This window comes from Polyodon spathula, chromosome 29 (genome assembly GCF_017654505.1).
Source record: "Polyodon spathula isolate WHYD16114869_AA chromosome 29, ASM1765450v1, whole genome shotgun sequence".
NCBI lineage: Eukaryota > Metazoa > Chordata > Actinopteri > Acipenseriformes > Polyodontidae > Polyodon > Polyodon spathula.
Window position 1 is genome coordinate 6,088,987 of NC_054562.1, and position 27,951 is coordinate 6,116,937.

The window sequence follows — 27,951 nt, forward strand, 5'->3', positions numbered from 1 at the left end:
TCCGAGTGGACCCGGCCAAGGGGCTCTTCTACTTTGACAACAGGTAGCGATCCCGCCTTCACGTCGGCACCCTGGGTGGACTTCATTAAGCAATCTAGAATAGGGTTGCAACAAAGATCAAGGGTGGAAGAGCAAATTTTGGCCACCCCTGATAATCCAGGTTTTGACAATTTTTGGCGCTAATCTGTGAATGAAAATATTAAAAGGAAATGAAACAAAATCCATTCGCACTGTTGAATGCCGAGTAGTTGTGGACTCTTAACACTGTGGGGTTTGTTTCCAGTTTCCGCCCAGTACCCCTGGAGCAGACATACGTCGGCATCACCGAGAAGAAAGCCATCAAAAGATTCCAGATCATGAACGAGATTGTCTATGAGAAAATCATGGACCATGCTGGCAAAAACCAGGTAGGACTGACCACAAGACGAACTATTGTGCCGTGTAAAGACATACAAAGAATGCTCCATGTTGGTATTTATTTTTCTCTCCTCACGATGCTCCACTCGTTTGTGTAGAGACACACACCTGCAAGCACTGGTAGAACCTGAAGGATTATTATAGGGTTTATTTATTTATTTGTTTATTTTTATTTCATTTATATAGCACCTTACGTCATAGACCCCAAGCTGCTTTACAGAAAACATAATACATACAACATAATAAAATGTTAAAATAGCATAAAAAAAGATAATAAAAAGACCATTTCAAATAAAAAGTACCGTTCTAGTTCTAGTGTTGGGAGTGAGAATGCCCTGTTGCCCTGTCCTTGTTTGCCCCAATGCCCTGTCTTTGTTTGCAGGTGCTGGTGTTTGTCCACTCTCGGAAGGAGACTGGGAAGACAGCTCGAGCGATCAGGGACATGTGTCTGGAGAAGGACACCCTGGGTCTCTTCCTCCGAGAGGGCTCTGCCTCCACTGAGGTCCTGAGGACTGAGGCTGAGCAATGCAAGGTAAGCGGTTCTCAAACCCACTTATCTTATTAAGGTTCCTTGACTGTATTGAAAGCTTGTGTTTTATATGTTGGTCTAATAAATGTATTTATGAAAAAGTGCTTAATTGACAGTAATAGTTTGCAAGTCCTATTAAGAGGTTAGATTTACTTGTATAAAAGTGGAATCTACAGATCAATTTAAGGTCACGTGATTTTTTTTTTCTTCAAATTAATGTGTAGGTTTCTGCACTTTGACATACTCTACTGTCTTCATATTTTATACAATGATTCTCTTTTTCTTTTCCATTATGGGTGTCATGTCATTGTGGAATACACCTTAATAAAACAATGAAAAAATGAAACTTTTTTTTTTCTGTTGGGTAGAGAAAAAAAGTCAAATATTTAATTCAAATAAAATGACACTTGTGCTTTTCCACTGAGCCTGTATGTCCCATTCATTACCAGAACCTGGAGCTGAAGGATCTCCTGCCCTACGGCTTTGCGATTCATCACGCTGGCATGACAAGAGTGGACAGGACGCTTGTTGAGGATCTGTTTGCTGACAGACACATTCAGGTAGAGTCGCAGCTTTCCACAGAACATCACTGTATCTTTTTAAATCCAAGGTACATTCTTCAGAGTTCTGAGAGTGTATCTGTTTTATCTAAGTGAGATTATGCTAATGTGCCTTCCTGCTGTAGGTGCTAGTGTCGACTGCCACTCTGGCGTGGGGTGTCAACTTGCCAGCGCACACCGTCATTATCAAAGGGACTCAAGTCTACAGCCCTGAGAAAGGGCGCTGGACTGAGCTTGGGGCTTTGGACATTCTGCAGGTAACTCTTTCAGTGCATTGTTTAAATCTGCCACACCAGGTCTTTATGTTCAGAATTCAGATTATTAATCAAGGTGAAATATGGGTTGTGTTTTGTATTTTGTGAATTTAAGTGTAGGTGATTTGTTTTTATTTAACTTTTGTGAGGAATCCTCCTGATTTTGTGTGTGTTTGTTTTTTCAGATGCTGGGTCGAGCTGGCCGCCCTCAGTATGATACGAAGGGAGAAGGTATCTTGATCACCTCCCATGGTGAGCTGCAGTACTACCTCTCCCTGCTCAACCAGCAGCTTCCCATTGAGAGCCAGATGGTCTCCAAACTCCCGGACATGCTCAACGCAGAGGTGGTCCTGGGAAATGTGCAGAACGCAAAGGTAAGTTGTGTCCTATATTTTAACCTCAGCAACTCGATGATAAAATATGTTGGTTTGTAATAACAAGAGGTCCTGTTCATGTACAGTGATGTGGACTATGTCATAAAATGTTTGATATTTTCACAGAAAGATCTTTGAGACCGTGCACAGCGATGATTCGATGTAAATAGTATGTTAATGTCTGATTTCGATTAGGTGGATACCAGCAATTCATCCGGTCGCAGTGCAAGCAGCAAAGAGCACATGAAACAAAACGGTCTGTCACTACCACTGTCGACTGGAATAAGTTTTGCCCTGAAGTCGCCTCATTAAATGCAACACTAGTCTTAGTCTACACAGAACATCTTGAAGTGTTCTGTGTTAAAGTGAATGGTGTTGTACCCTGGATATTGACCTGTAGCAGGTAAAAAATGTAAATGCTAAATACACTTGTGGGACATCCTCCTCACCCTGTCTTGTCTGCTTGTGTCTCTTTAGGACGCAGTGAACTGGCTGGGTTACACCTACCTGTACATCCGCTTGCTGCGTAACCCTCCCCTCTATGGGGTCTCCCATGATGAGAAGGTTGTGGACCCCTTGCTGGAGCGCCGTCGCCTGGACCTCGTTCACACTGCCGCCCTCGTCCTTGACAAGAACAACCTGATCAAGTACGACAAGAGGACCGGGACCTTCCAGGTACGCTCGCCACCTCCAGCAGCTCTGCGTGCTATAGCAAGAGGAGTGCTTGGAGAAACTTCAAATAGATATGTAACTTTTATATTCCTGTTGAGACACAGTTTCAATAACAACGTGGTAGTATTTCTAGTCACCCTTTACATTTTACTTTCAGATTTATTTCAAATTGATCGTTTAAGTCAGTGTACAGTATTCTATAATGGTGTTATACATGGAATGGCCCCATTATAGTGGTTTGGTAGCCCTGAAACTGAAGTGTGCGACTGTTTGTGTGCTTGTTTCTTTTGTGTAGGTGACAGACTTGGGCCGTATTGCAAGTCACTTCTACATCACCCATGACAGTATCCAGACCTACAACCAGCTACTGAAGCCCACTCTCAGTGAGATTGAGCTCTTCAGAGTGTTCTCTCTGTCCTCTGAGTTCAGGAACATCACTGTGAGAGAGGTAACAGGCTGTCATTGTGTGCTTGGTAAAATATTTTGCCTCCTGAAGCCTGTGTGTGTGGACCATCTTATTCTCAGGAGGCATCAGCTGGAATCAAACCATACCAATGTGATTAGGTGTGCTCATGTTTTCTGTGCTGTCCCAGCTCAGAGTATCAGAAAGTTCACCAAGATACAAAGGGGTGATCCAGGGAAAGAATGCCTACAGACCTGGCCTACATTCATGCATTCCCTTGTTTTTATTACAGGAGGAGAAACTGGAACTCCAGAAGCTGCTGGAGAGAGTCCCCATTCCTGTGAAGGAGAGCATTGAGGAACCCAGTGCAAAGGTATGGTATAGCCCATACTGTCTAATGTATTGATGCTTTGAAAGGTCCTCTGTCAAGCACTGTGTCCACACATGTGTTTATGCTTGTACTCTATGCATTGAGAAATACTCTGATACAGTAGTTTCCTTTTTTAAAAAACACTTTTTAAAGCAAAATTTAAAAAAAAAAAGATCTGATAGGGCAGAGTAGTGTTGCATATTAGTCAGTTACATCTGTTACACAAAAATAAAACTGCCGGCTGTCCTGTATCGGTGAATCTGACCCTGGGATTGAAATGTGTTTCAGATCAACGTGCTGCTCCAGGCATACATCTCTCAGCTGAAGCTGGAAGGATTTGCTCTCATGGCTGACATGGTTTATGTAACGCAGGTGAGTTAAAAAAAACAGCAAGCAACTGCGTTGAGAGAGGGATTTTTGAAAGGTCAGAGGTGGTGGGGGTGGGGGAGTGTACAACTACCTAGTCTTGTGGCTTACAGGGATGAATACAGTTTAGTTTGTGTAATTGCTTCCCCTGTAAACTCTAATGGCTGTACTGGCCCTTCCTCTCCAGTCGGCGGGGCGGCTGATGCGAGCGATATTCGAGATTGTGCTGAACCGCGGCTGGGCCCAGCTCACCGACAAGACCGTCAACCTCTGCAAGATGATCGACAAGAGAATGTAAGTCGCTTACTGCCGCCTTCCGCCCCTTGTGCAGCAAAAGTGAATGTTCACATCCAGCCGCTTCCATTTGGAATAAATTGTCATTGTTCCCCAACACATGTAATCAGGCTTTTTTTTTTTGTTCTCCTCGCGCCTTCCCCATTGCAGGTGGCAGTCAATGTCCCCGCTGCGTCAGTTCAGGAAGCTTCCTGAAGAAGTCATTAAGAAGATTGAGAAGAAGAACTTCCCATTTGAGCGTCTCTATGACCTGAACCACAATGAAATAGGTAATCTGTTTTTCAGACCACCTGTTAAAGCAAATTCAGTCTCCTGACTCTTCTAATAAATCTGTTCTCATGTAAATTCCAATATTGCGTTCATGGTTTCGGACACTGGAATATAAAGAGTTGACCTGCAGTTTAAAGAATTCTTATCATGCTTTCGATAACTCACAATTATCTCTCTTGCTTTCTTCAGGTGAGTTGATTCGAATGCCTAAGATGGGCAAGACGATCCACAAGTATGTCCACCAGTTCCCCAAGCTGGACCTATCTGTCCACCTGCAGCCAATCACCAGGTCCACCCTGAAAGTGGAGCTGACCATCACACCCGACTTCCAGTGGGACGAAAAGGTGAGACCCTCTTCCGATTCTGCTGAATCGTATACCTACTGAAATTACCGCCGCTGGAGTTTGAAGTATTCTAAAGCATTTCTGTAAATATATGGTAAACACAAACGTTAAAGGATACATAAGGACCTTTTTATTTTATTGTTACATGTTCCCATGTGCTGCTACGACTGTTAAGGCATGTGTATTATTTTAATTATTTGCTTTACATTTTGACTTTTTAAAAACTTTTTAAAATTGCATTTCCTGCCTCCAAGATGGCTTCGCATGTACCCGCATGGACCGCTCAGAACCACATTTCCCATCATCCTCCTTCTCACATATGTAACTGAGATGGATTTACCAGTGAGCAGGAGGATGATGGGAAAAGTTGTAGCAACACATGGGAACATGTAACACAGTAAAATAAAAAGGTCCTTATGTACCCTTTAACACTAAAAGGACTGGAGATATACTCAATACCTAGAAGCCCCGCAAAAGTCTTTCTGATGGCTGTATTCAAAACACTAAATAGTATAACAAAAGGAGAAACAGTCGGATGTAATTCGTTTTTTTTTTTTTGTGGTTTTTCTGTAAATAAACATCTGAACAGACGTCGGCGCTCCCATATTTATAATCAGCTGCGGCAGTCTCCCTGTCCAAGTGCTTCTTGCGAAGTTACTGTGCTAACTGTAAAATATATTCACGCCTTGGTAAATTCTTCTCCATGCATTCTTTGTAAAGTACGCAGGAGTTGATGGCTGCTAGGTCCAATTCATTGTAAAACACCTGAACAGACCACCGTCGGAGCCAGCTTTCACAGAATACTTCCGTGCCGTCTGATCCAAAACATCAACTCCATATGTTCTTGCGTTTGTAAAACTCCACAGTCTCTGGTATTTATTGTCACTAGTCCCGATGCTAATCGACTGACCAAAGCAGCACAGCTGGCAAGCAGGCGCCAGCCTTCAAAAGGCTGATTGAAAACAACAGACTGTCAGACAGAAAGTAGAGACTAATCTAATTACAGCTAAACACATAGCAGACTGGTAAATAAAAATAATAAAGCAGAATACCGTTCTGTATAATCAAAATACAATTGTTTTCTATGTGACTGTCAGTGTGACTGCTCCTGGGGTTTTTAGGTATAATGTAATATATCTCCTTTATTTCTGCACTCCCACGTTTCATGTTTTGTGAGTATTTAATACTTACGGACAGAAAGGTACATGAACGCACAGCCCCATATGTGTTACACGACTGGAGAAAATTACATTTTAAAACCAAAAAACGCCAAAATGACCGCCACGGGGCATCTAGTGTTAAGGCTAGTGCCTTCGTCAGTATAATTCATCAAAGAGATCTTTATGTTGACAGTTGTATAACAGTTCATCCAATTAACAGTATCTGCTCTTCAAATGTGTTAAGATGGCTTTGCTGTGGATTGTAGCGAGGCTCAAGCAGGTGCAATGTGTTTGTCTGCTCCCCAGGTGCAGTGTGTTCTAATGTGCCGTGTGTTTGTCTGCTCCCCAGGTGCAAGGTGTGCTAATGTGCCGTGTGTTTGTCTGCTCCCCAGGTGCAAGGTGTGCTAATGTGCCGTGTGTTTGTCTGCTCCCCAGGTGCAAGGTGTGCTAATGTGCCGTGTGTTTGTCTGCTCCCCAGGTGCAAGGTGTGCTAATGTGCCGTGTGTTTGTCTGCTCCCCAGGTGCAAGGTGTGCTAATGTGCCGTGTGTTTGTCTGCTCCCCAGGTGCAAGGTGTGCTAATGTGCCGTGTGTTTGTCTGCTCCCCAGGTGCATGCCTCTTCAGAGGCATTCTGGATCCTAGTGGAGGATGTGGACAGTGAAGTGATCCTGCACCACGAATACTTCCTGCTAAAGGCCAAGTACGCTCAGGACGAGCACCTGGTGACCTTCTTCGTGCCGGTCTTTGAGCCGCTTCCACCCCAGTACTTCATCCGCGTCGTCTCCGACCGCTGGCTGTGTGAGTGTCCTCACAAGGGTTGCAAGTGCAAAGGGGTCTACAAACTGAATTATAACCTTCCACGTTTTGAATGGTTCCACTGCATATTAATATAAATATGTATTTGTGTTCTGTAGCCTGTGAGACCCAGCTTCCCGTATCGTTCCGCCACCTGATCCTGCCAGAGAAGTACCCACCTCCCACTGAGCTGCTGGACCTGCAGCCCCTGCCAGTGTCTGCCCTGAGAAACAGTGCCTTCGAGAGCCTCTACCAGGACAAGTTCCCTTTCTTCAACCCCATACAGACACAGGGTAAGCCAGGCATCCGGAAAACAAACCTCTGCTGGAGCAATACATGGGATTATACATAGGCTGTAATGACAATCCACATCTTCCAAATCGAAAAAATACTGTGAAATATCCCACTGTGTTGTAAGCCCCCCAGGTGTGTGTGTGTGTGTGTCTGTCTATATATAATTAGGGCTGTAACTCAATTAAAATTTTTTGATTGGTAAATTTATGGGCATTGGTTGATTTACTGGTCGATTTAATTTGTGCACATTTTTAATAAAGGTAGCGATCTTATAGCGCCTGTCCTGTATCGTCATACTTAAAAAATCAATAGAATCTATTAATTTTTTTTTTAAAAAGCCCAATGGGAATTTGGTCTTTTTTAAACGCTTTTTTTTTTATTAATTTTTATTTTAGTAAATGTAACACATTTTCACTGTTCTTTCGGGCTGCTGTCACATACCTGAAAACACAAGACCGCTGAGCTGCGTTAACATCGTCGGTTGTTTAATCTCCCATTACAGCTTTGGACTTGGCTTGCTGTACGTGTGCTTTTATTCGTTCTGAATCTTGTAGAGGTACCCCAGAATACTGTGGCTATTGAGCGATTGCTTAACATGCTTTCTTAGTCGGAAGTCGCAGAGAAAATAGTTTCACATAATTGCCTCTATTTGAGGAATTGGTGCCTTCATTGTGCCCTCTGTATGCCAGTTCTTGGTTGCCAAGGTAAACAACAGAATCGATCAAGCGTTTAAGAACCTCACGATTTTTTCTTACTTGATCTTTGATGTATTGTATCCCTGTGCTTCTGCTCATCCAGCTGAACATCAGTCCGGGTTTGTCCAGAAGTTTTCAGTGGCTTTGGGAACGCTCATGTTTTTGTGCTGACTTCAATAGATTTTGTAGATTGCTGTAGTCAGTGTTGTTTCTTTTCTATACTGAACAAAGTACTTCCAGCAGTGTAGTTTATTTTTAATCGGGAGCTACCGGTAAGTCAGGGATACCTTTCATAGTTTGAATTTTGGAAGTGGTGAGTATATCCCTTCCAGTGTCGTTTGGGTATTTGTGGAGTATACCTTCCTTTTTTAACAATCTCCAAGTTCTTCTTGAAAATTGATTTATATCCAAATCGACTAGGATGTCTCCGTTGTCTGACTTTTTTTTTTTTTTTTAATTGTAAAAAGCAATTCGTAATTTTACTTCAAAGTTCTCCATATAATTCTCAATAACGGTCCCTATAACATTAGCAACATTGCACGAAATTGATCTATTACACCGCTTACCCTAGCAGTTTGTCCAGCTCATGATTGGACAGCCGCAGATCCAGGGCAGATTTTTTACTTCCCCATTGGTTAAACTGCAACTTCAACGATGTATGTCCCGCTTCTGCTCATATATACTGTATCTTATACAATGTATACCCATGATCTGCACACCATGAAGCATATTGTGACTTGCGATATTTGTCTCTCCCTAGTGTTCAATGCAGTGTACAACAGCGACGACAATGTGTTTGTGGGCGCCCCAACTGGCAGTGGGAAGACCATCTGTGCCGAGTTTGCAATCCTGAGAATGTTGCTGCAGAACGCAGAGGGGCGATGTGTCTACATCACCCCCATGGAGGCCCTGGCAGAACAGGTAACGTGGGGTACCCTGGCGTGGGGTTCCTATCAGACAGGCATTTGTGGATTGAAGGCTGATAGTTTGCATGGAATTGTATTACTTACTTCAGTCAATTCTCATTAAGGTGAACTTCAAGGGACCAAAAGTCTTTTTTCAGAAATTTTTATCATGAACCTGTGCCAAATATTCCTGTCGACTGCTGTATATAGTCCACTGATATTACTGCACACGCAGCATCCACTGTACTGATACTTGGATGTGTATTGTACATAAACCACTTAAACTGGAAAGAAGGTACACAAATAGGATACAAAGGTCTGTGTTGCAACAAGATGAGCTCTGGGCTCTGCTACAGGAGTTGGCTCTCTCTCTGTGTCTCTCTGTGCAGCTCATTTACTGAACTCCAGTGTGACAACCACCGTACTTACCCAATTGCATTGTTATTGATTTGTACCTGTTGGGGCTATGGAAATAACTTGAACTAAAACGAAATCAGTGCTAAGTGAATTTGTAAGATGCAATTTGTGTTTATATTAAGAGAGTTGAGACTAATTAGTACAAACATTTTTCTGGTTTTTGTCTGTTTTGTAGTCTCTATGTAGACAAAGTAATTTGAGTTTAAAATAGTGTCCTGGCAGGAACAAAAAAAGTGGAATGGATCAAAATGCTTGATGTTTTTGTGAAAGACAGAAAAGGGGGGCTTGTGTTTTAACGTGTTCTGCTGACCGCCTCCCTCAGGTGTTTGCCGACTGGTATGACAAGTTCCAGGAGACCCTGAATAAGAAGGTGGTCCTGCTGACTGGAGAGACCAGCACTGACCTCAAGCTGCTGGGGAAGGGCGACATCATCATCAGCACCCCTGAGAAGTGGGACATCCTGTCCCGGCGCTGGAAGCAGCGCAAGAACGTGCAGAACGTCAGCCTGGTCCTCATCGACGAGACGCACCTCATTGGGGGGGACAATGGGGTATGTTTCTATACAAAGTTAAAGAAATACCACCGTGTTTTTAAATACAAGTTTCTAGGATAAAACAGATTCAGAAATAGAAGTCAAATACCGTAATGTGTGGATCTTTTGTATGTGAGTGAAGTGGAGGCAATGCATATTAGCTCAGATTAGCTGTAATTATTTTGTAGACTTTTACTTTAGCACTAGAACTGCTGTGGTTATACTCATACATGAACCTGCTGCCGGCAGGCATTGTGGCGGTTACATATTAAACAAGATCAATATTAAAATGAAGGACAAACTCAAAAGTCTTATTCAAGCACATCACATCAAACACTGAATCCAGGTTGAGCTGCTGCAGCACTCTGCTGCTTTGCAGTTTTCTGGTCAAAATGTTTCTGCTGAATCTCTGGCTTCAAGATGAAATTTCTTCTCCTGATATTTTCCCTGGTGCATTCCTTGTACAAAACAAAGGAATTGATGGCTGCCAGGTCCAGTAGAGATAACAACGGACTTGTATATAAAAATAAAATAGAATATTGTAGGTTGTATTCAAAATAAAAATGTATTTTAAAAGACATCAAAATGAATGCTCTGGTGGTTCTAGGTAGAGGGGATTATTACTTTTTTATTTTTGCGATCCTGCCTTTGAAAGTGAAAACCGTCAAAATGCCATGGCTTGTTTTTTCTTTTTCCCCAGCCTGTTTTGGAGGTGATCTGTTCCCGTATGCGTTACATTTCATCACAGATTGAGCGTCCAATCAGAATTGTCGCTCTCAGCTCCTCTCTTTCCAACGCCAAGGATGTCGCCCATTGGCTGGGCTGCAGCACCACGGCAACGTTTAACTTCCACCCGAACGTGAGGCCGGTCCCACTGGAGCTTCACATCCAGGTATGTTGTGTGCGTTACACAGCTGTGAGGCTGCAGATACACAGGGAGCAGTGTTCTGGGGAACCTCTTTCACAACTTACTCAAACTTTCTATCTGTATCTGTTTTCAGTGGAAGTTGATCTAGTGCACTGGCCATATTTATCAAGGCTTCTTACTCTAGTAATGTCACAATTTTGTTTTGTAGCTATGGTGATTACGACCGCTTAGTTACTTCATTGCGCTCTGTTGTCTGTTAACAATACATTCTAGTTTGCTTTATATTTTTAAAGTTGAGCTTCAATAACCAAAGTTTTGCTGTAGCCAAGGTCTATTTGAACCAAGGAAAGAATGCATGATGTACAAGTTCTCTACCTGTAACTTGCCCTACCACTTTTTCTCTGGCCCCCAGGGTTTCAACGTGAGCCACACCCAGACACGCCTGCTGTCCATGGCCAAGCCTGTGTACCACGCCATCATGAAGCACTCTTCCACCAAACCAGCCATCGTGTTCGTGCCCTCGCGCAAACAGACTCGCCTCACAGCCATCAACATTCTCACCTTCTGTGCCTCAGATGTCCTGCCACAGAGGTAAGCAGAAGAAACAAAACAAGAAATCATTGATACTAAACCCAGATGTTTGCCTTGTCTGGCATGGTTTGTTATTTCAGCGTGGGGTTTTGCAAATGTTAATGTTTAAAATCAACTGTCAAACATCAAGGTCAGAAGCACTGGGAAATGTTCCATGCAGTGTGTTTTAAATTGAAAACCGTAACGTGCTCATGCCTACATTTGTGAAGGGTGTTTAAGGGTCTCTCCAGTGGAACTCTCCCTGCGTTGTCTGAGCTCTCCCCTGGCTGTCCTGCAGGTTCCTGCGCTGCACGGAGAAGGACCTGGCTCCCTTCCTGGAGAAGCTGAGTGATGCCACCCTGAAGGAGACGCTGGCTAATGGAGTGGGCTACCTGCACGAGGGCCTGAACCCCACTGAGCGCAGGATTGTGGAGCAGCTCTTCAACTCCGGTCAGCACTAGAGCTTGTGTCCACTCCTCAAATCCTCCTCTGCATTTCCATGCGCATGTGCAAGGGGATTTCTTTCAGGCGTTGAATGTCGTTTTTTTTCTACTTTATACTAATTGGCTAAAGGAAGCTGACGAGCAATGGTTTTGTAAAAATCTGCACCTCCATTAAATGGGTGGGGCTTGTTTGGAGGTGATTTTGACTAGGGGTGCTAGATTCCGTTTAATTTTAATAAACGTTTAAGCTTTTAAAAATATATAGTTTTAAACATTAAAATAAAAACATTTTGAAAAGACACTGTGTTACGGGGGTAGTACACGTTCTCCCCATCGGGTGGAAAACGGACGTTGGTCATTTCTGGTGAAGCACGTGGCTGCAGTGGCTCAGAGCATTTTACATCGGCTTTTCTACTCCTTAAATGCAATTAATGCCTGTTAATCAATTTGTGTATCTCAATCACAACTGAGAAACACGTTAATAGTAAAAATTGGTTTAATTTACATTTTTTTCTTTCTGCGAATCATTTCGTTTAAATATCGAAGCGACTCATCTTAATTGAAATAGTTACTTGTTGTAACGATTGTAACAGTGTGTCCAGCAAAACACTTTATTTTTCATTTTGTTATTGCAGCTTTAATAAGGATTTGTCGCTTGTTAACACGTTGCGATCTCGTGTGTACGCTGTGCTTGTACGGGAAAACTGAAGGCTTGGCCTATATAAAAGCCAAGTAAGTTGTTTGACAGAAAAAAAATAACTAAATCTAATTACTAAATTATAGATAAATATATATTACATAATTGCATATAATATATATATATATATATATAATATATATATATATATATATATATATATAAATGGGGAAAATAAGAAAAACAGTGAAGCAATATGAAAAAATAATAGCATTGGCAGTATGGTAATGGTCTGTTTTGATTAGAATGTGATCATTAATTGCAGAAATGTTAGGCAGTTTAATGAATCAAACAGTGCTCAAATCCAAATCGCTAATCTGTCCTACTTGCTGTATGAGCTAGTAATGTTCACCCCAAACTGGCTTTATTCCAAGTACAGTATCATGTTCATTCAAAGAATCAATATTCCGTTTAAATACAAATAAGTAGTATATAATAATAATAATAATAATAATAATTTACTAATAGCAATAATTTGTACTTCTGACTGACAGCAGTAGAAAAAAAAGTCCAAAAAATAAGCATAAAAGGAAGCAATCTTCTGATTAAAAAAAAAAGTGTTAACATCGCTCGAGTCCCAGAATAGCAAAAAATAAAAAAAAAATAAAAAATCAACAGCCTTCTGTAATCTGACTCAACAAAAGACGTAAAAGTTGAATCTGGTGTCCTCCACAATTGAATTTGGTTGCGATTGTCTCAATAATCAGCCGTGTTGTTTTCAGCCCGAATTTGATAACGTTTCGCTTGCACGTCTGGGCCCTGCCTCCTCCATGCTAGATCCAGCTTCAGTAAAAACAGACTAGTCATGTGACCAACAGCATGCTGGACACTGGGAGGTGAATGTCCAATGACAGTGAAGCTGCGACAAAGGTAGGAAGTGATAAAAAGAAAAAAGAGTAGCCGTTATTTGCAGACACATTTTTAATAGTTAAAACAATTAAGCAAAATTAAAAACATTTGACACTTTACCATCGGTTAAACGATTTACACCCCTAATTTTGACTGTGTAATGAGTTCTCGTAGGGCTGTCTCTTGCCGATCTCTTGAAGGCGTTATATAAATATAGTTCTGTGTGCAATCCCCTCACAGGTGCTGTGCAGGTGGTGGTTGCCTCTCGTAGCCTGTGCTGGGGGATGAATGTCTCCTCTCACTTGGTCATCATCATGGACACACAGTACTACAATGGCAAGATTCACGCGTGAGTACCATGGCTACACACACATTGAGAACTATATGAGGCTTACACTCAGGCACTCTTCAAGAGATCTTTTATATTGACATCCATAACTTCTATATCACAGATAAACAATACTAGTCCTATGAAGTCAGAACAAAGTATTTTATTGATTTTAATGATCCATTATCTGTTTTTAGACATGCATGGCTATTCAGAAGCAGTCCTTCAGTGTTAAAGCTCACTGTTCTTTCTCAGTATGGAATACCATTGACTGGCATGCTTCAGTTAGCAATAACACTCGAGGGGTTGTATCTGAATACGGTCGTATGTTGAAGTACACACGGCAAAGTCATTGAATAAGTTTGTATTTCTGTATTTGTCTCCTATAATATTTCTTTGGGGGAGCTTTAAGAAAGGAAGGGAAATCTAATGACATGCTACTAAGTGTGTATGTATATATATATATATATATATATATATATATATATATATATATATATATATATATAATAAAATGTTACACACACAGCTCCAGCCAGTTTAGCTGCATTAGCTCACCTGCTACACCTAGCTTTGGAGCCAGGTGGTGGAGTTTAAATCCCACTCTGCTCTAGTTGACTCATTACTAAATCTGTTCTGAACGTAACTGGTCGAAAAGACTGGTGGTCTTTTGAGGAGTGGTTTGCCCGGTTCTAATCTAGTCTCTCCCAGGTATGTGGATTACCCGATCTACGATGTCCTGCAGATGGTTGGGAGGGCAAACCGGCCCCTGCAGGATGACGAAGGCCGCTGTGTAATAATGTGCCAGGGATCCAAGAAGGTGAGAACATGACCATTACAGTGGCTTTTAAATTGGAGACCGTGATTGAGCTTAACTGCATTCAGGTGTCCATGGAATTTCGTCAAAATGGCCTCTCCCAGGCCCATTCTTGTAGAAAGGCAAAAAAAAAAATCAACCATTTTAAGATCAGCAAGTCCATCGAGCCAAATGTGGCAGGTTTATGACACCAGAGTGCTGCTGTTTACGAGATCGGATTTGAGTTCAGCAGAGATTGTATATGAGGTCGGTCACGTGGGCTTTGCTCATGTGTGATTTTTATCAAGTTAGTCCATCTGGTAAAATGACAAGTTGCAAGTGAAGTCATTTTCTACAAAGTCAAGTTCAAATTTGCTTCTAAAAGTGGTCCAGAATGGCTCGGAACGCATCGAGAGCATGTACAACCCCAGGGCTTCTGGGGACTTGATGGCCCTAGACCCCCGGACAAAAGATTGGTTTTGCCCCAGGAGTTTGTCAGAATGGTCATTGGCCACTTTCACCCATGGGTATAATTTGCTGCTCCTTTTTTGCTGTGATATTCCACGCAGTGCCACTAACACTTCTCCTGTGTGCATGTGTGTTTTGCGCTAGGATTTCTTCAAGAAGTTCCTGTACGAGCCGTTGCCAGTGGAGTCTCACCTGGACCACTGTTTGCACGACCACTTCAACGCAGAGATCGTCACCAAAACCGTGGAGAACAAGCAGGACGCCGTGGACTACCTCACCTGGACCTTCCTGTACCGGAGGATGACCCAGAACCCCAACTATTACAACCTGCAGGGTGAGGGGGAGCTGGGCTTGCAGTGTGATGTGAACACGTTGGAAAGAATGAGTGCTTTATAACAAACACCAGGTTATCTCCAGTGTTGTCAACAGTGACAACTGCATGTTCTGTTCTCTCAGAGGAAAGACAGATCTCTTGTTAGTAGGTAAAGTATTTTATTTTGGTAACGTGTTAAAGAAAATGCGATGCATGTCTCTTTAGTTCCAGTATTCGCTCTTCCACCTATTTTGCTGTGTGTGGGTGGGTCTAGGTGAGGGGAGTGAGCAATGCGTGAGGATGACTGGCTGTTCTCTCTGCAGGCATGTCGCACAGACACTTGTCGGATCATCTATCTGAGCTGGTGGAGCACACGCTGAACGATTTGGAGCAGTCCAAGTGCATCAGCATTGAGGATGAGATGGACGTGGCGCCTCTGAACCTGGGCATGATTGCAGCGTATTACTACATCAACTACACCACCATTGGTGAGAGCTGCCTGCACACACTGACCGTCGGGGCTGGTTTCCAGTGTAAAAACCCTAACTTAGTGTCCAGTTGGTTTTTCACATGCATAATCCTATTCAATATTTGAAATCTGTTTGGTTCGAGATCCATATCTTGCCCTACACGGTTCCAAAAGATCTCTTCAATGGGGTGTAGGGCATTATTTCAATACAGTACAGGATTTGGGAATTGACAATAGCGTGTTGTATTTATTCAAAACAACAAATAGCCGTGCACTTGAGCCTGTAGCGTTTGGCATCTGAATGCTTTTGAACAGTTGCGTGAAAATGAGACATGGCAGTTTATTTTTCTGCAACATTTTTATTAACTGTCAGTAAGTGCTACATAAACTCCTAATATCTTAACACCTGAAGTCTTTTTTTCATGATGCACTGTGTATCTGGACCCAGTAGACCTGATTCTGAAGTGTTAAAGTAATGTTTTGCTGTTGCAGAGCTGTTCAGCATGTCTCTGAACGCTAAGACCAAGATCCGAGGGCTCATCGAAATCATCTCCAACGCGGCGGAGTACGAAAACATTCCCATCCGGCACCACGAGGACACCCTCCTTCGCCAGGTCAGTCCGCCCGTCTGCCCCGCTGCCTGAGCGAGCGTGGGCTTTCAGAGGGACAACAAGGAAATATACTTCAGTAAAACAAACAGTCAATTTGCACATGAGTAATGAGTAACCAACATTACATAATGTGTTAATTAACATGTTTGAAAATGTTAATCTGATGACACAGTATTGTAGCATAGATTTCAGTTTGCACTCTGGGTTGGCATGCATCCATTATATTGTGTGTGTACAGGCTGTATGCATGCACATGTTTAGATAAAGACTAAATCTGTCACGAGAATGCTTCAGAATTTATTTCTGTTTTACAAAGAAAAACTGCTGAACAATATTGTAATTTATATATTATTGCTGAAGATGTTTAAGCCCATGTTTGGATGTCTTCTCCCCACAGCTGGCTCAGAAAGTCCCTCACAAGTTGAACAATCCCAAGTTCAACGATCCCCATGTGAAGACGAACCTGCTTCTGCAGGCTCACCTCTCCCGCATGCAGCTGAGTGCTGAGCTGCAGTCTGACACTGAAGAGATCCTCAGCAAGGTGGGCAAATCGTCACTCACCAGGACTAGTCATTGAGGCTCATTCGAACATAGCAACATGTGCGCTAACATAAACCAGAAGTTAAATATTGGTCAGATATTGACAAATCTTAATACGTGCGTCAAAAGTGTAGTCAATATATTTGAGCGGTTTGCTGGTTCACATTTGCCACATGTTAATGAATCCTTTTTAATTCTGTTCCTCTTGAAGCACCTCCAGGTCCTGTGGGTCTTTTTATTCACTTTTTATAGCCTGTCGCATACCACAGTGGCAGCAGTGAAAATACTGCCTCCTCAGTGAATAACAATATGCAACTGCTGCTTGTCATCTCTCTACCAGGCAGTGCGCCTGATCCAGGCCTGTGTGGATGTGCTCTCCAGTAACGGCTGGCTGAGCCCCGCCCTGGCTGCCATGGAGCTGGCCCAGATGGTGACCCAGGCCATGTGGTCAAAGGACTCCTACCTGAAGCAGCTGCCATACTTCACCTCTGAGCACGTCAAGCGCTGCACTGATAAGGTGATCTCTCTTTTGAGTTTGTATTTGGGATATCCCTACACAGAGGTGTCTGGCCAGCCCTGGAGCCCCAGTGGAGGTGTGACTCATCCCTGTGCTGCTTTGTGTTTCCCAGGGAATTGAGAGCATCTTCGACATCATGGAGATGGAGGATGAGGAGCGCAGTGGGCTGCTGCAGCTCTCCGACAGTCAGATAGCAGACGTGGCTCGCTTCTGTAACCGCTACCCCAACATCGAGCTCTCCTACGAGGTTGCTGAGAAGGAGAATGTTAAGAGGTGGGCACGGCTCCTTCATATATTCTATTTACCACTCCTGTGTCAACATTCGCTAATGGAGTTCAGTGAACTCAAACGAAAACTTGCCTTCACCTCAGCGCTGCAGACCCTTGGGGTGTTACTACTTCATATGTTTTCTATTCACGTTAAGTAGTAATAATCAATGGGTTTGTCATTTCAATCCCTTAAATTTAACACAGGAGTTTGTGTGCGATATCATTGGGCTATGGGAATTGTTTAGCGGGATTGTGCATCTCAGCTCAGTCCTTTGCAGGAGCTTTATTGCTTGGCTAATTAAAGGGAGTGAGCTGAGATGTGTTAATGCTGTGTTTCATTACAGTGGACTGAGCTGTCAGTGTGTTAATGCAGTGTTTCATTGCACAGGGATGAGCAGTCAGTGTGTTAATGCTGTGTTTCATTGCAGTGGGAGTCCTGTTGTGGTTTTGGTCCAGCTAGAGAGAGAAGAGGAAGTGACTGGACCTGTCATTGCACCACTCTTCCCTCAGGTAACACTTTTATTATCTACCAGGAAGCAGGATTTTTTTTTTAAATCTTGCCATAATTTGCATTGCGTGATTTGTACAGCAAATATTTTTTGTTATTTATTCAGCATCAGCCAACTCAAAACATTTACAAATAGCCAAATGTTTATTTATTAAAGCTGTGTAATGTTTTCTGGTTTGTGTGTAAGTCTTTCTCTGTCTCATAGCCTGTTCGTTCTTTGCTTTCCAGAAACGTGAGGAAGGCTGGTGGGTGGTGATTGGAGACCCCAAGTCCAACAGTCTGATCTCCATTAAGAGACTGACTCTGCAGCAGAAAGCTAAGGTGAGTGTGAGGTGATGTTGCTTTGAACTCGTGTGTGTGTGAAAACATTTATTTTACAAATCAAAGCAAATCGGCATGTATGGCGCAAGTGATTACAGCAGTATTTTATAGTCTTTCATTTGCTTGAGAGAATTTAGTGCATGAAGAAATATTTCAAGTTTTTAATATGCATGTTTTTTTTTTTATATATACTTCAGGTGAAACTGGACTTTGTCGCCCCAGCCCTGGGTGTCCACAACTACACACTGTACTTCATGAGCGATGCCTACATGGGCTGTGACCAGGAATACAAGTTCAGTGTGGACGTGAAGGAGGCTGACAGTGAGGGAGACAGCGACTCGGACTAATCCTGACCCTACGAAGAGGCTGGCTGGGGCATACTGTGGGTGTGCTGGTTTCTGTAGCTTAATACAGTGGGGCCACCAACCAACCATCTCATTGTTTAGGTTCAGCCTGGTCCTAATGAAATAATGTGTTTTTATAAAGGTGTGTTGTGTTCTGATGATGCACACAGAATAACTCCACAGTCCTCTAATGTATAGGCTGTGAGTGTTGTGCACTGGAAAGCAGTGCAGAGTTAAATGTTATATTTTTGTTCCCTGACAAAATAAAAACCTAGACTATTGAGAGCTACTCTAGGGATGCAGTTGAATACCACTTGCTCAATACTCAAGATCATGAAATGAGACTATCGTCAAGAGTCTGAGTTTGCTGGCTGCTTTAATAGCCAATGAACCAGTTATCCTTTTAAGAACACTTTAGTCTCATCTCAGGTACTTGTTCTAATTTTGTTTTGACAGATATTGCAGAGGAAGGAAGCGCTGCATATTCACATTTATGTTGGTATGTTACCAATTGAAAATATGGCAAGCATAAACAACAAAGAATGTTCTGGTCTTGCTAATTTGTGTGTTTATGATTTTAAGCTCTTAGTTTGTATCCTCAAGAGATCTGTCTCTTTAATAATACTGTAGTGTGGAGACACGATCCTCAGTATTTTTGTATTGCAAAAAGAGAAACTGAAATGTTTTGAAAGTGAATAAATCTTGTACAGGCTTCTTTTTATGTGTAACGAGCCCCAGGCTGTGATGTAATGGCTCGTTTTGTTTTTGTGCCATTACTGCTGTCTACCCAAATAAAGGCTTAGATCACAACTGCTGTCCTGTCTCGTCTCCTCATGTTTGGAAGAGTATGTAAGAAATGCGTCAGGTCCATTGTTGCTGGGGCTGTACACAGTGACCCTTGTGGTTGCATTTGGAAAACACTGCTCTAAGTACTTGTAATAAATGCACCATTAGTGAGCGTTTACAGTGATAACGGGGGCCGCAGTACTTAAACTGTTTAGCCAAGATTATCTGCAGGTGTATAAGGCACTTGCCTGTTAGAAGAAACACTTCACAGATTCATTAGGGGCGAACATTTCATGCTTTCACACTAATCTTGCTTGTGTGTATCGCTACCACTCCTCTTATGACTGATGTTTGCCTAAGCCCTTTTCACACTGGCATGCTCTACCGGGGTCAAACCTACCCGGTGTCATGTGGGTCAGTTACCCGATTTCACACTGCTTTTGACAAAGCAGGATTGACCTGGGTGACAAGACGCATGTACACAATGTGCATATCAATGCCCCCGGAAGCAACTTGTTATGGACGCTTCCATCCAAGCTACTCTGGTTTGAACGGTCAGCAGAAATGTTGATCAGAGTAAATGTTTCTTCAACCCTGCTGCAATCTGGCTCATGCTGTCAAACAATGAAAATATAGTTAAACAGAAATGTTCTTTGTGGAAGTGAAACCTGCATGCAGGTGTGGCTGCTCATTTCATCTGCTTCTGATTGGCTATCATGCATTTTGTCCTTATATTTTTCTTTGCTACAAAATCAAGGAGATTTAAATGATGGACTTGCTGTCAGTGTACACTCTGTACTGGGTATTTTATGTTGAAAAGAAAATCTGTCTGGACAACTTGTTAAACGAGTGAAAATACCAAAAGCACGATAATAAACTAAGCAAGCGCAAGAATGAAATGCAATTAATGTAAATCGTCACGTCTGTTTGAAATAAAAAATAAGCAAAACAAGTTCAGGATATGAAGAAGAACAAGAAACAAGTGACGTTCTTTTGCAATGAATCAGGAAATAAGTCAAGCTATCAAAAATACAAGCCCTAATCATGGTATATTTCCATGCAGCCGCACTCTCCTGATGTTACTCTCATAAACATGCCACATCCCCCAATGCTCTCTCCTGGCTGCTGCCTCCTCAGTGCTGAGGTTGGTAGCTCCAGATGCCAATGTCTCCATCATCGCTGCAGGAGGCCAGCAACCCCACCTCTTTGGGGTTCCAGGACACGCAGTTCACATCCTGATCGTGGGCTTTGGGGACGTGGGCGGCCAGGGAGAAGGTGGGCTGGTGGGGGTCAGAGGTCGTGTCCTCCTCAAAAACCCGGATGGCGTCGTCCCCACAGGCTGTCGCCAAGGCACCGGACAGGTGACACCTGCCAGCAAAACAAAGCAGAGACGTCACGCTTCAGCAAAAGCAAACGGGTACAAAGGGGATGCAGTCGATGCGTCGGTACGGCAGCCTGACTCGGAGCCTGTAGTTTTGTTTGTTTGTTTGTTATGTGTTGTCTGTTGTGTATTGCAAAGGAGGAGTACAGAGCCAGTAGCTGCAGCCACGGAGCCAGCCTGCATCACCAGAGCACTACCCTCTTTACATGACACCAGCACCACCCTGCGGATTAGAGAGCACACTTTCGTGCATGGACTGTTGGATTATTATTGTTTCTTTATTTTGGTCTGTAAACCAGCAGTGTTCTCCCCGATACCATTGCCGGTAGAGGGGTGGTTCTTTTTGGTTTTGTTTATTAAAAACACTGACGTTTTTGGGAACATTACTGTCTGTACAATCATTTTATTCACCACAACGCACCTGTGACTGCCCATTACAGAATGCTTGGGTATATAGTCAAAAGTGTACAGTAAAAATCCAAGGAAGTTTTGATGAGGCAGTACCTACAGACTCACATACAGGATTACTGAACGATGCGAGGGGCACTGTGCTGAAATACCTACAGACTCATGTACAGGGTTACTGAAATAATCCCCCCTCAGCACTGGGGTGATGTGTTGCACAATGCTTGAATAATCCCCTCTCAGCACTGGGGTGATGTGTTGCACAATGCTTGAATAATCCCCTCTCAGCACTGGGGTGATGTGTTGCACAATGCTTGAATAATCCCCTCTCAGCACTGGGGTGATGTGTTGCACAATGCTTGAATAATCCCCTCTCAGCACTGGGGTGATGTGTTGCACAATGCTTGAATAATCCCCTCTCAGCACTGGGGTGATGTGTTGCACAATGCTTGAATAATCCCCTCTCAGCACTGGGGTGATGTGTTGCACAATGCTTGAATAATCCCCTCTCAGCACTGGGGTGATGTGTTGCACAATGCTTGAATAATCCCCTCTCAGCACTGGGGTGATGTGTTGCACAATGCTTGAATAATCCCCTCTCAGCACTGGGGTGATGTGTTGCACAATGCTTGAATAATCCCCTCTCAGCACTGGGGTGATGTGTTGCACAATGCTTGAATAATCCCCTCTCAGCACTGGGGTGATGTGTTGCACAATGCTTGAATAATCCCCTCTCAGCACTGGGGTGATGTCTTGCACAATGCTTGCTCACCAGGAGATGTCGTAGATGCTGCGGGAGTGGAAGCCGGACAGGGTGCAGATACACTTCCAGGTTGGGGCCGTGCCGTTACACGCCACACCTAAACGACATGGGAACAGACAGGTTAGAAAGCCTCACCGGTGTGCATTAATATAAGGGCCATCAGAATCACTGACTTGTGCTGGAGGAAGGGGGTGAGGGCAATGTATGCTTCTGATAAAAAAAACGATGACATTTTTATATAGCTTGAAATATTCACGTCTTCATGGAAAAGTAAATTAGCCACCAGAGATGTAATTTTTGTCACAGGTCATAATATTTTACTTCTGGTTGAGAAAAAGGATCCTCTTATATCAGCACACAATAGAGTACAGAAAACAGTGGAGCATCAGCAAGCTCTGGTTATTAATTCTCAGTGTATTTGTTCTTGGGTCTATCAAGTTACTTTCTGTTGAAATGTGTTTAGCAATATCAGTGCATATCATTGGTGATCATTTGAAAGGTAAATGGTGCAGAAAGACAGCATCACACAATTACATACAAATACAACTCATCGTTCAATGTTGTAATGAATAGTTTTTTATCTGTTACTGTTTTAAAAGAAATCTACTGACCAAGGACTGGTGGTTGTTGCTATCCATGGTAATTTTTCACTGTGTAAAATACTCAGGGTATAGGCTGATCAAATTAAACCCTAAGTAATTACACAGAAACACTGGCCTATATTAAATATGCATGTATGTTTATTAGATTGGTTTAGTGATGTGCAGTTGATTGGTGTTCTGCAGGTGTGCAGTGTTGAAAGATTTGATCTAGACTCAGCCAAACACTCTCCCTGCTCAGACTGTCTTTCCCCTGCTCAGGTTGACTCTCTCTGCTCAGGCTGGCTCACCTTGCTCATTCCCAGGCTCTCCCTGCTCAGACTGTCTTTCCCCTGCTCAGGTTGACTCTCTCTGCTCAGGCTGGCTCACCTTGCTCATTCCCAGGCTCGTATTCCCTCCAGATCTTCACAGTCTTGTCGTCGCTGCAGGAGGCCAATCTCTGGCCAGTCTTGTCGAAGTCCACACTCCACACCGTCGACTCGTGACCCTCCAGGGTGTCCCTGCACACCCAGTCATCATCGTCCTCCTTGTACAGCTTCACTGAATTGTCATAGCTGGCTGAGGCCAGGATCTGGGGGGCGGGGGGTATCATAAACACTTATACAGGCGTTTCAAAGACAACCCTACAGGTGAGAAGATGTTGCTGCTTTTTGCTTCCTGATCACTGACTAATACACCCAGAGTAACATTAGTGAGTCTGAGAGTTGTGCTAATCACAGTCTGTGAAAGCAGTCATTGGTGTGTTGTAGTTCAAACTCACTCTAATGATCTAAGCCAGCTAACTTTTTATATGCCGCCCCCCTTACTTAGCACACATGCAAAAGTTATAAAGAGATCAAAATGTGGTTGATGGTACCCCCCACTTAACGTTAAGCAACCCTTTACTCAAAAGCGGCGTGTGCTACAGACTTGTGGGAGCTGTCAATTTACTGGAAATCGAATGGCAAATTAAAAAAGTTCAAGAAATACATTTGAAAGAAAACAAAAAGGAAGTTACACCCTTAAAGTTTTTATTTTTGACCCCTTGACCTGATCAGTGTAAAAATTTAAATATGAGCTTGTTTGCCTGAATCAACCCTAAGAACCAGGTCTGTTGTAAATTGGAGACGGCTGGGTTTACAATGCAGCAGTTTTGGGGTGATTTGTCATGCAATGCCCCCCTTGTTTCTTTTAGTACCTCTACATTCAGCATTACTGAGTGTTTAGTAGTTTTGGCCGATATAGAACATGTAAGCACTTACCTCCTGGTTTGGGTGCCAGACAACATGCTTGACGTCCTGCCTGTGCGAGTTCACCACACTGACACACTCGTACTCATCTTCCTCGTCCACTGAAACACACACACACACACACACACACACACACACACACATCAACACTCGCTTCAGGATAGGACCTAAATCTTTGGATTTGCACTTACATCAGCCACATTAGTGTCAATGTGCAGTTTACTAAATATTTAACAAGTAAGATTTATGTAAATATTTTGTTACTTTATTAAAATGTGTCTAAACACATTAAAATGTGAGTTTAGCACATTGTCCACTTCTCTGATGGGAAGGGAAGAAGGTGATGGTAAAGGGGGTTAGGGTTTTAACTTGAGACCCAACACTGAAAACTCACCTTCCCATACCCAGACGCTTTTGTCTCGGCTGCAGGTGGCCAGCAGGTTCCCGGAGGGGGCCCAGGCCACGCATTTCACTTCGTTTTCATGCCCTTCCAGAGTGGTCACGCACTGTCACACAGGGAGAAACTGCCTTTAAACAGGGCTGCTCCACAGTGGTCACACACTGTCACACAGGGAGAAACAGGGCTGCTTTCGCTCTTGGAAGGGTGATGCAGAGCATAGGTTTTAGAAGTAATACATTTCACTGCCCCTCTTAATGTACAGTTACATTTTGTTTACTATTACCTGGCTTTGAACTAATTGCAAACGGTTTTCTCTATTTCGGGCTCCGGGCAGATTGTGTTTTTCGCTAGTTGTTTACTGTAAGTGAACTGTAATCAGTCACAGTGGTGCTCTCCATCTCTGATCTCTTGCAATGCTGCAACAGGTCAGGTAGGTAAAAACAAACCACAGGAACAGAATTAAGTTCCAGCACAAGGCTGTGCACTTTTACAGATAACTCACAAAACAGAATCAAAATCCAAAACAAGTCACCCTTTCAGCAGGTTCTCTTGAAGAAAGCCCTGCACAAGGACACAGGCTGCTATCCTTCCACCAGGCGTTCTAACTGAAGGAGCCATCAAACCCATCCATGTGCTTTTATACATGTGGCAATCCATTAAGCAGTGCAGCCTGACCACATGCACTTGTTTCTGGAGACGAGGCTGTTAACCCATCTCGGCCAAATCAACTAAAAATCCTGCAGTTATTAGTGTGCAGGGTCTCCATCTCCACCCAGCCACAAGCCCTTTTACTTTACATGACCGTCAGTAGCACCATGTGTTTTTGTATTAGCTTCTCCAGGTCAGCGGCAGTAATGCATGGATGGTGAACTTTGTCTTTGCCTCCTATTCAAAAATACATGACTGGCATTTTTAAATGCTTGGTCACTAACAAGGCTAACATTGCAGTTTAAGTCAGCTCTGTTTTTGGAGCGATTGAGACCAGCACGGAGGCTTCATTCATTTGAATTAATTACAATAAATGGAAACGTAGAAAACCTCCAGTTTAATGTTTACAACAAAAAATAGAACTTTCTTTGAGGGACTATTTTTTCTCGAAAGCGGAAGGATATATATTTTTTTTTTTATTATTATTATTATTATTATTATTATTATTATTATTATTATTATTATTATTATTATTATTTTATCCGTTTTGTAAGTGGGATAACACTCCGGGGCTTGTGCGTTGTGTTGCACACAGTCATATGTGAATGCAACACGACGCACGCCCCGTCTTGGACTTTAAAAGCCCTGCATCTGTAGCTGGGTTTTCAGTGGGATCTATAAAATATGCTGCTGCGTCCTTTCAGTGATTATGTAACCTTTTACACGGACCACCTGAAGGGAGGAGGACCAGACTGAGAAGAGCTGCTATAGATATGTGGAAAAACGTACCACCACCGTACGTACCACCTCCTGCACTGTACCCCTTCGCAGGAGACTACACCCCCAGTAGGGGGCAGTAAGTAGTTAAATGTCATGAAAGCATAATCCTAATGCACTCAGCCTTCTTAGGGATGTGCCAGTGGCAAAAAGCTTTGAGGAACCCTGGCAGAGGATACAGTGAAAAGTGCACTAATCCCTTAGTGAGCATGACTGCATCCAGTGTTTTCATCTGTGCATATTTGAATACTAACTCATTTCTCACAGCAGAGTCTGAGAGTCCCCAGGATGTAAATAAGACTCCTATTGCATAGCAGTTGTATCCATTCCAGGTTTTACAATGATCTTGATTAGTCACGCTGCATAAGTAACAAGCTTAGTTTTCTTGTTAAGCTCGTAGTAAAACCCAGAATGGATCTAGCTGCTGTGCAATCGGAGTCTTACAACCACCCCTGCTCTCCTCAGTCTGCAGTTGCACTGAGCATCACCTCAAACTCGTCCTGCTTCTTCCTCCAGATGCAGGTGGTGGCGTCGAAGCTGGCTGAGGCGAGGTAGTTCCCGCAGGGAGACCAAGCCACCTTCCGCACTGTCCGCTGGTGACCCTCCTCCAGGACCAACTTACACACCCACGAGTCACCTGCGCAGTGCAGACGCACATACATTTACACAAACACACAAATTAACATCTAGTCTATACATCAAAGAGAATGAAGAGTTGCACTGCCGTTTCACCCATTCCAGGTTTTACTACGAGCTCTATTAGCCACAAAAGCTCAGGTGCGGCTTGTTAACACACAGTTGAACCTGAGATGGATCAAACTGCTATGCAATGGGAGTCTTATTCTCAACCCTGTGATGCTGCAGTGCAAACTGTTCACAGTCCCAAATGTTTGTTGTTTTTTTTTTTTTACAGATTCATTTCCGGTGAATGCTTCGTTTGTGTTTATGCATGGAATGGACTATCTGGAGATGTGTTGTGTAGAAGAAGATTTTGATCTCAATCGTGTAAGTGTTAAGGCAGCATGGCTTTCTTCTCGTTGGTAACAGTATTAGATCGCTGCATTCATTATACCTGTTTTGTTGCTTAAGAAATAGTACACTTTTTTCCCCCAGTGCAGTTTGTACCCGTTAACAAATACAATTAGAAACTGTTGGGTATATTTTCAAAGCATCCAATTTACTCCTACTGTTTTGAAAAAGAGAAAAATCCATGTTAATCTTACAAAACCGAGAAACAACTTGATAGTCTGATAATTGGATTTCTTAATTGTCCCCTTTCAAAAAAAAAAAAAAATAATAATAATAATAATAATAACAGGAGTTAAATAAAGACTAGAGTAACATTTATATATCCCCAAGTATGCACGATCAAGATTCTACAGCTAAACCTAAAAAGAAACACAACACAAAAGCATAGTAAATGTAGCCCAAAAATGCATAACTACAGTATGTTTCAATGCCATATAATTATTTTTCTAGAGTCAAATAGCAGTTCAAGGAATGATAGATTGAACCAGTAGGAACAGACATCACCCGCCTCAGATTAAAATTCCACATTAGAGTCATCAGCATGACGAAAAAGGTGATGAGCATGACGTAGAATTACATAATAACATATAATAACAATTAGCAATGGAATGTTTCATCACAATTTGAGTCTTCACATATATGCAAAAGTATGAATGCGATACGGGTGGAGGAATGGACACTCACATATATCTGCACAATCTGACAGGATCAATAACTGATGCTAAATAATGTTAATACTGTACCAAGTTTCATGACAACTGAACCCCAGATATATGAAAACAGAGACAGCAAAACATCATGTACAAACTCCACCTGCTTTTCTTGCAAGAAAACCAAACTGCTACAGTAACATTAACCTGCAAGAAAATGTTACTGTAGCAGTTTGGTTTTCTGTAAAATGCAAATACCAGGTTGCAGTTGGACAGTAACAATGTTCTAGCGGTCTGCCTACTGAATGTATATACTGTGTAGAATATTCTTACCCTCTCGCCCCCATATGCGAATGGACCGGTCCCCTCCAGAAGAAGCCAGCAAAGTACCATTCGGGTTCCAAGCCACGAACCAGCACCGGGAGTCTGGATGCGCAGTGAACTTCGACACCAGCTTCAGCGAATCCTTCATATCCAACTGGCACGAATGAAAAAAAACTTGACACCAGGGATATTAAAAGTAAAAAATGTCAATAAACCTGCTTAGCAGCCACAGAACAACTGATGCACCAAATCTGCCTCTCTAAGCTCTGATACAAACTTTGTAAACACTACCCTTTGACGACTAACAAAATAAAATACACGTTTTCTGCTGCTTTCTTGAAGGCAGAAACCATGCAGTCATCTCCTCTTCCTCGCATGCAAGGTACAGATAACAGCATC

General features: G+C 42.8%; 2 protein-coding genes across 2 annotated transcripts; one reads left to right on the forward strand and one right to left on the reverse strand.

Annotated features, from left to right (window-relative positions):
- Positions 1-2: 2 nt before the first annotated feature.
- LOC121302176 (U5 small nuclear ribonucleoprotein 200 kDa helicase) lies at positions 3-19,371 on the forward strand (the record flags this gene model as incomplete). Its single annotated transcript, XM_041231994.1, has 31 exons — positions 3-43; positions 284-407; positions 800-949; positions 1,396-1,506; positions 1,632-1,763; positions 1,946-2,134; positions 2,612-2,809; positions 3,102-3,254; positions 3,502-3,582; positions 3,868-3,951; positions 4,133-4,239; positions 4,390-4,508; positions 4,699-4,853; positions 6,621-6,810; positions 6,927-7,100; positions 8,557-8,717; positions 9,441-9,668; positions 10,351-10,542; positions 10,931-11,109; positions 11,387-11,538; positions 13,318-13,426; positions 14,117-14,225; positions 14,814-15,003; positions 15,306-15,470; positions 15,944-16,065; positions 16,460-16,603; positions 16,943-17,119; positions 17,232-17,392; positions 17,817-17,898; positions 18,125-18,217; positions 18,415-19,371. Coding segments are annotated over 31 exons (4,422 nt in total), but the record flags the coding sequence as incomplete, so codon positions are not given.
- Positions 19,372-19,469: 98 nt separating this feature from the next.
- Positions 19,470-27,920, reverse strand: LOC121302253 (probable cytosolic iron-sulfur protein assembly protein CIAO1). Its single transcript, XM_041232095.1, has 7 exons — positions 27,562-27,920; positions 26,038-26,186; positions 24,119-24,230; positions 23,737-23,825; positions 22,865-23,066; positions 21,906-21,993; positions 19,470-20,715 (listed from the first exon to the last, which is right to left on the reverse strand). The coding sequence occupies exons 1-7, from the start codon at positions 27,698-27,700 to the stop codon at positions 20,481-20,483; spliced, it is 1,014 nt and encodes a 337-aa protein (XP_041088029.1). The 5' UTR covers positions 27,701-27,920; the 3' UTR covers positions 19,470-20,480.
- Positions 27,921-27,951: the final 31 nt, after the last annotated feature.